Source organism: Arachis ipaensis, chromosome B7 (assembly GCF_059453495.1).
Source record: "Arachis ipaensis isolate K30076 ecotype BB chromosome B7, ASM5945349v1, whole genome shotgun sequence".
NCBI lineage: Eukaryota > Viridiplantae > Streptophyta > Magnoliopsida > Fabales > Fabaceae > Arachis > Arachis ipaensis.
The window spans coordinates 75,120,941-75,132,467 of NC_142442.1; the positions used below are offsets into that span (position 1 = coordinate 75,120,941).

General features: G+C 38.0%; 1 protein-coding gene across 2 annotated transcripts; it reads left to right on the forward strand.

The window, feature by feature from the left end:
• Positions 1-582: 582 nt before the first annotated feature.
• On the forward strand, positions 583-10,989 carry NERD (GW repeat- and PHD finger-containing protein NERD). 2 transcript variants are annotated; one of them, XM_088492423.1, is made up of 11 exons: positions 612-2,126; positions 2,240-2,319; positions 3,844-4,025; positions 4,252-4,296; positions 5,651-6,560; positions 6,656-6,783; positions 7,209-7,268; positions 7,371-7,421; positions 7,737-7,807; positions 8,423-8,577; positions 8,671-10,989. In XM_088492423.1, the coding sequence occupies exons 1-11, from the start codon at positions 913-915 to the stop codon at positions 10,719-10,721; spliced, it is 4,947 nt and encodes a 1,648-aa protein (XP_088348549.1). In that variant the 5' UTR covers positions 612-912; the 3' UTR covers positions 10,722-10,989. The 2 variants fall into 2 exon arrangements, with proteins under 2 accessions (XP_088348550.1, XP_088348549.1); XM_088492424.1 differs by lacking the exon at positions 4,252-4,296 and having other exon boundaries at positions 583-2,126.
• Positions 10,990-11,527: the final 538 nt, after the last annotated feature.

Sequence of the window (11,527 nt, forward strand, 5' to 3'; positions counted from 1 at the left end):
GCAAATTGTGAGTGAAAACAATAGTGAGAATGTTAAAGTTTCAAAGATGTTCACTCTTAAGGAAAACAATCCTTGTATTTATTTATTTGAGACATGCAGATAAACAAATATTTATAGATGTTGTTAGTAACATGAATTACAAATATTTTACACATTAATGCGAACCAGCAAAATATGCGAAACATATTTGTCACTCATTTTGCTTGCAAGACGCATAAATAAATTTCTCTACGAAATTCCTTAATAATAGAAAAAAATATAAATCATTAAAAAATTATATAAATAAAAAATAGTATAAAAAAGATAAAATAAAACAATTCCTAAAATAGGAATGAAGTTCTTTTGTGGAGGTTAAAACGATTTAAAGTAAATTTGGTTTATATTTTATATTTTATTTTTATTTTTATTTTTATTTTTATTTTTACTTTCTATTTTTTTTATAACAGTCTAAAATAAGAATAAAAAATGAAAACGTAATTTTTTTGGGATTAGGACCTTTATTCCTTCTTCTTTTATTAATAATTTTCAGTTATTTCGATATATTTAAGGGGCGGCCCAACTAATACAGAGCTTAAGAGAATTAAGAGATTGGGCCTTGGGCTTTGGATTCCGAAGGAAATAACGGACAGTGGGGGGATGCTTGGGGGAAGAAGCACGCAGCCGAACGAAACCCCTGTTCTCTCTCCGCACCCTTCCGTTCCTTTCTCTTGTTTTTTCTTCTCTGCCAACTCCTGTTATGGTATGGCCCATAACTTATGAATCCACTCAGTGAGTGTGTCACGCACAGCAGAATTTACGACGATAAGCAATTTCAAGCTTACAATTCCTAATTCCGAATTCCTATTCCCCTGCTTTCTAGGGATTTGATTTCAATCCCTAATTCGGTTATTCCAATCTCTCCCTCCCTTTACCATGGATGCTGAAGACGAGGAAGCTCAACACCTACAACACTCTTATCCACTCCCATACCTCTCTACCACTTCACCACAATGCCACAGCACTGGAGTGGAGCCGGTTGATGCGGCCACCACCGCCGATAATAGAGAAACTCTTGTTGGAGAAGCGGAACAGGCGGCGGTTGCAGCCAATTCGGGCGAAGCGGTTGAAGAGGCGGTGGAGGAGACAGAGATTGGGAATTTGGGAAACGCAGGAGAAGGAGAAATGCAAGTGGTGGAAGATAAGGTTGTTGGCCCTGAGGTTACAAAGGGTGATGATGTGGAGAATGGACAGGGCCAACAAGAAGAGGATGAGATTATGGTGGAGGCAACCGGCGTGGCGAAGATGGAAAAGGAGGAAGCTCCGTTGGTAGCTGAGCACGAAATCAGGGATGGTGAGGATAACGTGGTGGAGCAGACGGAGGTACCAAATGAAGCTGCTTCCGTGGTAGAAAGAGAACAAGGGCAAGAAAAAGAAGATGCAGAAGAAGAACAGGAGGAGGAGGAGGAGGAGGAGGAGGTGGAGAAGGAGGCGGGTGGGGAGCAAGAAGCTGATGCTGCTAGCGGTATGGCAAATGAAGCTGCTTTATTGGAAGAAGACGAGCAAGTACTAGGACAGCAGCACGAGAATGCAGGCGCCGATGTTGTTGTTGGTGGTGTAGCTAATGAAGCTACTTTCATCAAAGTGAACGAAGGAGGACAACAACAACAACATCAAGAGGAACAAGAGGATGCTGATGTTGGTGGTGGCTTGTCAAATGAAACTGCTTTCATGGAAGAGCAAGAAGCAGCAGAGAAACAAGGAGAAGATGAGGAAGAAGAACAAGCTGCTGCCAGTGATGATATAGGAAATGAAGCTGCTTTGACAGTAGATCAGGAAGAAGAACAAGCCGATGCTGGTGGTGATATGACAAATGAAGCTGCTTTCACGGATGAACATGAAGAAGAAGAAGAAGAAGAAGAGGAAGAAGATGGCGGTGGCAGTGTTGGGCGCATGGGAGAAGAGACAGAGCCCACTGAAGAGACAGAAGAAACGGAGGAGCAGAGTAGAAGTGTGAGTGGTGGGAAGAGGAAGCGCGGAAGTGGGAAAAATTCAAAGTCCACAGGGAGAGCCCCATCAAGGAAAAAGATGGAAGAGGATGTTTGTTTCATTTGCTTCGACGGGGGTGAGCTTGTTCTTTGTGACCGCAGGTGACAATCACATTATGTGTCCTCATGACTTTTCTATTTTTAATGGAAATGCTTTGCAAATTCATTGCTTTTATCTTTTTTTTTTAAACAAAAAATTCTGGTGTGTTGCTTAGGGGGTGCCCAAAGGCTTACCATCCTTCTTGCGTTAATCGTGATGAGGCCTTCTTCCGATCCAAGGGTAAATGGAATTGTGGTATGTTTTCTTATTCTATACTTACTTCCAACTCTATATTAAGCATCATCTGTTTGTTGCTTGTTCTTTTGTCAGGTGGTTCAGTTCTTGCTTTTAATTTTCAATTCCTGTGCAATAGCCTCATGAATCTGTGAACTGCTTAAATTTTGTGATGGAAATAAAAAAAAAATTAGTGTTTGAATGCATAATGAGATTGGGTTAATGTTTGAACTTGGAATGCTAAGTAGGGACATTAGGTTAATGCATTTAGGTAGAATTATTATTTGAATGTTCTAATTGTGCTTCAATATATTATTTTATACAAATTTCTCTTAAGAGGTCTGTAGATCAATACATGGGATAGATGATGGTATCTGAGGATAGTGATTGAAGCTAAGGACATGCATATGGTACTTTAGAAACTGAGGCTCTGTTTCAGTATATAATCGGAGGAAGATTTAAATTTTGTTTCTTGGCCTTCCTACCTTTGAGAAGATTGTCCAGATCCCAGTTTATAAAAGTTTTGGCTCAACTTCATTAACCAATTCTATCTGTACCTTGTTTATGGCCGTACTCATGTACCCTTAGGGTGCGTTTGGTTTGCATTTTCATTTTCAGTATTTTCTGTTTTCTGGATTTTGTGGAGGAAAAACTGAAAACAATATTATTTTCACTGTTTTCACTTTTTCCTTCACAAAATCCAGAAAACAGAAAAAAAATGAAAATGAAAACGTAAACCAAACACACCCTTAGGTTTTGAATTGTTTTCCATGGTCTCCGTTGTTTTTTTCAGTGGAATTACCGTTAGATTCACTCACATATCATAGACAAATAGTGATTGTTGGTTAATAGGTGATAGGTGATTGATATTTAGGATATAAGGACTTACTGTTATCATTTTCAATTTTTCAATCTGTTTAGGCTCGTACCCATGTACCCATAGTTTTTGGATTGTGTTTCAAACTCTGCATTGTTGTTGTCGGGCGAATTACATTTAATTTCACTGGCATATCATAGACAAAGTGACAAACAATGATTGTTGGATAATAGGTGACAGGTGATTTGATATTTAGGATATAAGGAGTTACTGTTATTATTCTCAATTTTTAAGAGGGGGAGTGCTGCTGCATTTATGCTACACTCTTAATATTATGATGTAAGTTAGCACGTTCCAAATTAAGATCATATCTATAATACATTTCCCGGTTTGTAGACTTCATTTTTCTGTATATCTGTGGAAAACCTCAATGCACTTTGAAATAGTCCCTTGATGCATTTTAATCAATGTGGTGTGCTTCTTTTTTTGATGCTCTCCTTTTAAAACTTTTACTTCCTGTTACCTCTCTTCTTTGCACGTGCCTTGTTTCGTGTAAATAGTTATCTTTATGCTTGTGTCTTGAAAGTAAATAAATTAATTCACTTGAATATTAAGATATCTAATCTGATGTGAAAAAACTCAATCATAGTTACCTTGGTTTGTTATATTTTGATTCTAAAATCAGTATTATATCTGACGTTCCGTATGTGCAATCTTCATGCTACCAGGATGGCATATTTGCAGCAACTGTGAGAAGAATGCTTACTACATGTGTTATACATGTACGTTCTCTTTGTGCAAGGGATGCATCAAAGATGCTGTTATCTTATGTGTTAGGGGAAACAAGGGCTTTTGCGAGACATGCATGAGAACTGTAATGTTGATTGAACAGAACAATCATGAAAACATGGTATATCATCCTTCTGCACTGTAGTAGTGGTTCAATTAGTTTCAAGGTGTTTGTGACAGATTAGCTTTTGATTTTTGCTTCTTTTATTGATTTTTTTTTCTTGGACTACATTATGGGATATTTTGGAGCACCTATAGAGTTGTGCATTGATTTTCAGAGAATTGAATTTGTTACAAACATGTATTATCAATACCGAAATCATACTATTCTGGTTGTGGAATTGCAGAACCATGATATGGTATTTAAGGATTGCTTTGCTGAAAACTTTGAGGTGCGTGAAATAAAAAATGTTTTAGAGAACTAGTACTCAACCAAAGTTCTATATTAGACTGGTACCCCTGGGTTATTATAGTATATCTTGCTCGAAGTATTGAATCATGCACATAATCTGGGAGATCAATCTCTATTGGTAATCATGCACATAATCTGGGAGGACACTTTTCTGTAACAGAGAATATCAGTGCGATTGCGTGTGACATAGTATTCGGCAGGGAGGATGGATTGATGTAAATAACTACACCATATGTGCAATAAATCTATGAATTGCCTGCCTGTTATTTGATAGGTCTTTTTGGGTTATTTTTGGTCATTTTGCTTCTGCTTCTTTGGAAGCATTCTAGGGTTTAGACCTCTACATCATTGACCCTACGCTCAAAGCACATTTCTTCTCTATTCATCCAAACTAGACCTGTTATGCATTGTTTTTTCCCCAAGCAATCCCAGTGGATTACTAGCAAGTCAGTGATTCTGGCATACCATCCCCTTCTTCATCCTCTCCTGCATATTTGGGTCGAGTTTTATTCTTCATCATCCACTTCCTTTTTAATCCCCCCTTCTTTTGTTTCTCTGTCTTGTTGTGAAGTGTTACAATCTTCTAACTCCAGTTCTTTCCACTCTAACTATATTTTGTTCTCATACTCTCGTTCCTTTTTTGTTCCTTATGCTGCTTGGATTTTGCTGTATTGATCATAGTTCTTAATTGCACTCTATCACAGTTCATTTGTGGCACCGTGTTGTGAGGTGGCCTAGGCATGCAATAGTGCTGGTATCACCCATGTGCTTCAGCATTACGGCTGTGCATCATGGTGGGTCACAGGTCCTTCAAAGCTGTTGTGGCCACAACTTGGTGGGATGAAGTCAAAAACAGTCAGCCCACCCAACTTCAAGTGGAACCCCTTTTTTTATTTTCATTTTTTGAAATTAAATTCCCTGTTTTCCCTCACTTAAACTGCAAGAGTTTCTATTTGCCATCATCTAATCTGTTGAATTCATATTTTGCCCTTATTTAAGCAACATAAGGTGATGGTAGAACTACTTGTCAGCTTGAAGAATCAAGTTTGAGGGGAGTGTAATTGTGCTCCTAAAGAATTCTTACATTTCTTTCCCCTTCTGCTGTATAGTCGACTACTTGAATGCATTTCATTTCCATAGTATTTCAACATTCGAATAAGCTGCATCATGTTATTTACATATCAAACTATCTGTCATCAATTATCACTATGAATCCGGTTAGAAACAGACGTACCTCGTGACTAAAGTTCATATATGGAAAGATTTTAATTTGTAAGTAGCATTGTTTTGAGGAACCTACTTTGACTACAAATAACTATTTTTCTTGCTTGCAGGGACAAGTGGATTTTGATGACAGAAGCAGCTGGGAGTATCTCTTTAAGGACTATTACTTAGATCTAAAAGAAAAGCTATCTCTGACATTCGATGAACTCACACAAGCTAAAAATCCTTGGAAGGGATCTGATAGGCTTCCTTCTAAAGAGGAATCAGCAGATGAACTTTTTGATGCCAATAATGATAGAGGATCTGATTCAGATAGCTCATATGAGAATGTAGATTTGAGTCGTTCCAAAAGAAGAAAGGGCAAGAAGCGGACAAAGTCCCGTTCCAGGGAAGGGACTTCATATGCTTCTGTGGATGGAGCATCTGCAGATGAAAGCTCTGAGTGGGCTTCAAAAGAACTTTTGGAGTTTGTCATGCACATGAGAAATGGGGACAGATCCATTTTGTCACAGTTTGATGTGCAGGCTCTTCTGTTAGAGTATATTAAAAGAAATAAACTTAGAGATCCTCGTAGAAAAAGTCAAATCATTTGTGATACAAGGCTTCAAAATTTGTTTGGTAAACCAAGAGTGGGACATTTTGAAATGTTAAAGCTTCTTGAATCCCATTTCCTTCTAAAAGAAGATTCTCAAACTGATGATATGCAGGGAAGTGTTCTTGATACTGAAATTAGTCATTTGGAAGGTGATGGCAACTCTGATTCATATGTGAAAGCTGGCAAAGATAAGAGACGTAAAACTCGCAAAAAAGGTGATGAAAGAGGACTTCAAACCAATGTGGATGATTATGCTGCTATTGATAATCATAATGTTAATTTAATATATCTCCGACGTAATTTGGTGGAAGAGCTACTTGAAGATACAGAAAAGTTTCATGATAGAGTTGTTGGCGCTTTTGTGAGAATAAGGATTTCGGGTAGTGGCCAGAAGCAAGACTTGTACAGGCTGGTTCAGGTTGTAGGTAAATATTTGGAGAAAACATTACCTTTCTTGCAGATAATATTTGCATTATAAAATAACATTTGCAGTTCTCGTTTTAATTATTGCCATGGCCAGGGACTTGCAAAGCATCAGAACCATATAAAGTTGGTAAAAGGATGACAGATTTCTTGCTAGAAATCTTAAATTTAAACAAGACAGAGATTGTATCCATTGATATTATCTCAAATCAGGAGTTCACAGAGGTAATTCAACATGTTTATTTTTTGGGTGTTTGATTTTCCTTTCCTTATTTTTTGGGTGTTTGTTTTTCCTTTCCTTTTTTTCTCATTCTTGTTATGATTCACCCTTTTGGGGAGAGTGGTTATTGATTCTCAATTTCTCATGTTAGTTACTTTTGAAACCTGGCATGATAATCGTTGTTTTAGACCACCATTCTCTAGAACCTCCTAATTGTATGAATGGTGGTTTTGTGTTTGGTAATCAGCTATACTTCTTGCTGGTTGGTTCACTTGCTCAACAATAGAATCCCTAGGCAACTTTGCAGCCATATATTTAGTTGTATGGTGTTGAGAACAAATTGTTTGTGTATTGCTTTTGATGATTTGTCCAACATATTTTTTAGATTAATGTATTTCATTCTTTAAGATATTGACTAGTTTTCTGTTAGGATGAATGCAAGCGACTCCGCCAAAGCATAAAATGCGGGCTCATAAATCGTCTGACACTGGTATATCTTATTATATTTTATTTTATAGTTTATGCTCAATAGAATACTTTTGGGAATCAGATGTTACGGTGATTACTGAGGATAGAAATTTGTGCTTTGCAGGGTGACATTCAGGAAAAAGCATTGGCACTTCAGGCAGTTAGAGTGAATGATGTGAGTTTAGGGGAAAAATTCTGATATTTGTCATGCCGTAGTAATGGTGTTCTGAAAAACTTTGTTCAACTTCAACATAGACACTTTAAGCTAGGACTTTGAATCTTCTTTTTTGACGCTGAAGAATTGGACATTAGACCTGAACCCTATTCTTTTTAGAACTGCTAACTTAATTTTTCTTAGTTTATTCACTGAATTGTCATTTCAGTTTATTTACTGATTTTGTACTGTTTCGATTTATATTACTTGTTCTCTGTGAAACTTGAGATATGTTTTCTGTTATTTTTTGTCTAATGTATTATTGTTCTATGCCAGTGGTTAGAAACAGAGATAGTGCGGTTAAGTCATCTCCGTGACAGAGCCAGTGAGAAGGGACGCAGAAAAGAATATCCTTTTCTCATCATAATAGATTACATACAATACATGTAGCAAGATTAGTTTCTTATTAGCTAATTGCTTTTTGTTTGCCCATGTACCACGTCTTGTTGCATAGCATTGTTAAATTTAAGCGAGAATGTGATCTTATACTGAGTATTGAGGTCAATTTCTAATAAACCACTCCTACAAATTACTTCTCTTTTCTAATAATCAAGCAGTGTTGATTAGTCAACTCTATATGAAGTTTACATACAATTCAAGCTTGTGATAATATTCAGATAAAAAAATGGATAGGAAAGTTTTTTTCAGCTATATAAATGATATTTGACGGTTGCTGTACATATCAAATTATTCCTATCGTCTCTTTCTTGTCTAACACCAGTAGGATTTGTTTTAATAGGGAATAGCACATTGATCTTTTGGCAAGGAGAAGGACTTTGTTCTTAATCTGGGATGGGTGGAATTTTTTACTCTTTAGTGGCTCTTGCTAGGTTGAGATAGATAACTGTGACGATTCTTTTTTGGTTCCTAGATAATGTTTTGCTTGCTTCTACTTGTCTGTAATATTTGGAAGTGATCAAGAACACCAAGTACTATTTTGTTGATCCTCAACTTCCTTTCACGCTCAGAGAGTGTGTTGAGAAGTTGCAACTTCTGAAGACTCCCGAAGAACGACAACGCAGATTGGAGGAAATTCCAGAAATTCACGTGGATCCTAAAATGGATCCAAGTCATGAGTCTGAAGAAGATGAAGATGAAATGGATGAAAAACGACAAGGTGGTAATACTGCAAACTGCTGAACATATTTATTGTGTTTCTTCCTTTTCTAGTAGTTATTAACTCTGCAAAATTATATTTCTGTTCCTGCAGAAAACTACATGAGACCTAGAGGACCTGCTGCATTTGGAAGGAGGGGGAGAGAGATTATTTCTCCTAGGAGTGGTCCTATTTCGAGTGATTCCTGGAGTGCGACACGGAATTATTCTAGTGTGAATCGCGAACTTAGCAGAAATCTGTCTAACAAGGGGTTTTCAAGCAAAGGCGATGATGTTTCTATTGCTAATGAAGTACTAAATGATGCTCAATTACCCCAGGGAAGGGATTGGGGTTCACAATCTAGTGGCCTGGAGAGGCAGAAGCTATCTTCAAGCTTTGAAAGTGGTACTAAAAGTAACCAGCTGTTATCAACACCTGATTGTTTTTCTGCTGCTTTATCAGAAACTTCTGCAGTGTTGTCTTCTGTGGGAGCAGGTCCGCCAGCTATGAAAATAAATGAAAGTGAAAAAATGTGGCATTATCAGGATCCGTCTGGAAAAGTTCAGGGACCATTTTCTATGGTGCAGCTACGCAAATGGAGTAACACAGGGTACTTTCCTGCTGATTTGAGGATTTGGAAAGCCAGTGACAAGCAAGATCAGTCGATGCTCTTAACCGATGCCTTAGCAGGAAAATTTCCTACTGAACCATCAATGCTGGATAAAACTCCTGCTAAGGCTCAATCTGTGATTGATCCACATTACTCATCTTCATACTCTGGCAAGTCTCATTTGGCGGTACAAGCTATGGAAGGTCAAGCTGGAGGAAGACCATCATTTGATCATAATAGTGGATCACATAATCCTCTTTGTTCTCCTGGACAAAATGCTGGAGGAAGTTGGAGATCTAAAGATACCATGAATTCTTTAGCAAGTCGACCTTCATTGGCAGTTGAAGTTCCCAAGAATCTGGCAAATGGTTGGGGTTCTGATGCTGGACTCAGAAATGAAGCAACAAATCTTCCTTCACCTACACCCCAGACTGCTTCAGGTGGGACTAAGATGCAGGCTTTTGAAAATAAATGGTCTCCAACTCCAACCCCTGTCCTATTGGCTGGCTCTCTCTTAGGAAATTCACTCCCTGTTGGGCCTGAAAGTCGTTCAAGTTCACAACCTGGAATGATATCAGCTTCTAAATCAGATAATAATCAAGTACATGTTCATGCAGCGTTACCTGCGATTGCTTCGGGTGTTGACATTCAGACAGCAGGTGTACACTTGCAAAGTCAGAGTGTCAGTAACCATACCTCCCGTTCCGAAGGCCATCAAGGATGGGGCTCTGGTACGGTTCCAAAGCCTGAAGTACAGACGTGGGGAGGTGCTCAACCTCAAAGGATAGAACCAAATAATCCAGTTACTATGCCTGCACAGCCAGCTTCCCATGGTCACTGGGTTGATACTACATCCGTCCAGAACTCTGCCTCATATAGTAATGGAAATCCTAATGGGGCCTTCTCTACACCGAGCTTTCCAGGCATGACTACACCTACACCTACACCTACACCTACACCTGAACCATGGAGACCGCCAAGTTCGAATAGTCAGTCAAACATAGCAGCAGCAGCACCATCCAATGTACCTTATGCTGGTTGGGGTATGCCAGGAAATCAGAATATTAACTGGAGTGGACCTTTACCTGCAAATGTGAACGTAAACTGGATGCCTGGACAGGGGCCAGGACCCAGTAATGCAACTCCAGTATGGGGTGCTCCTAGCCAGGGACCACCTGCGGCAAATGCTGTTGGCTGGGTTGCACCTGGTCAAGGACGTTCGCATGTAAATGCAAATGCAGGTTTGGTTGCACCTGGTCAAGGGCCAACGGTGGGAAGTACTAATCCTGGTTGGGGTTCTTCATCTGGAAATCCAGGCACATGGGGTGGCGAGCAAAGTCGCAATGGGGATAGATTCCACAGCCAGGGCGATCGTGGAACACATGGTGGAGATTCTGGTTATGGAGGTAAATCCTGGAACAGACAATCATCATTTAATGGCAGCGGAAGAGGAGGTTCTTCCAGGCCTCCTGTTGGGGGACAAAGAGGAGTATGTAAGTTCCACGAGAGTGGACATTGCAAGAAGGGGGCCTCCTGTGATTTTATGCACACTTAAAAAGTTGTAGGTTAATTAGCTTCAGAGAAACATGTCTTATTGTACAGTATTTTCCCATTTCATGGCTTAACGTTGTACAAGGGTGCCTTCATGTATGTAGCACTTGTGCATTGTAGCCCCTCGTTTATCTGTTTTGTTGCCCTTTTCTTTTCATTTTTTTGAGGCCTTGTATTATTGAGTTTCTTGGAGTTGGTTGATTCGAGAGTAGTTAAAGAAGTCGACACGCCCTCTAGATCAGTAATAATGTTGAGGGACAGTTAACAGTTAAGGGGACTTTTACCTTTTTTTTTTAATTTTTATTTTTATTTTTTTAGCTATGAAAACGATAGAGTATTTCGGATTTGGGAGTTCTCTTTAAGAGAAGGCTATTGGTAGTCTCTAAAATTAATTATAAATTATATACTATTGCATATTTTTAAAAAAATTTATCGGTAAAATAATAAAGAGAGTAATTGTCAATAAATTTATAATTCCTATGAAATGTATATCTTATCATTTTAATTTAAGAGTAATTAATTCTGTTATTATTTTTCTATTTTTTTTTTCATTTTAGAATATCTTAATTTGTATTTTCTAATATTCGAAAGATACCTTTGCTTTTATTTTGTTTAGTTTTTTTTAATCTATTTTTCTTCTCTACTCTTATTCTTTGATCGTTAAAACTTACATTATTAAATTGTTCTTGAAAAGCTTCTTCAATATGAATTTTTTATTATGAACTTAATATTTGCTCAGGTGGAAAAAAAAAATTAGAAACTTGCATCTTTCAAACAATTATATGATGCCATATAAGGAAGGAAAACTCT

Excerpts from the sequence above, each read along its gene's own strand:
- NERD (XM_088492423.1), top strand. The coding sequence starts at position 913 with ATGGATGCTGAAGACGAGGAAGCTCAACACCTACAACACTCTTATCCA. Across the intron at positions 7,422-7,736 it reads AGGCAGTTAGAGTGAATGAT|TGGTTAGAAACAGAGATAGT; the intron begins GTGAGTTTAGGG and ends GTTCTATGCCAG. Across the intron at positions 7,808-8,422 it reads GAGAAGGGACGCAGAAAAGA|GCTCAGAGAGTGTGTTGAGA; the intron begins ATATCCTTTTCT and ends ACTTCCTTTCAC.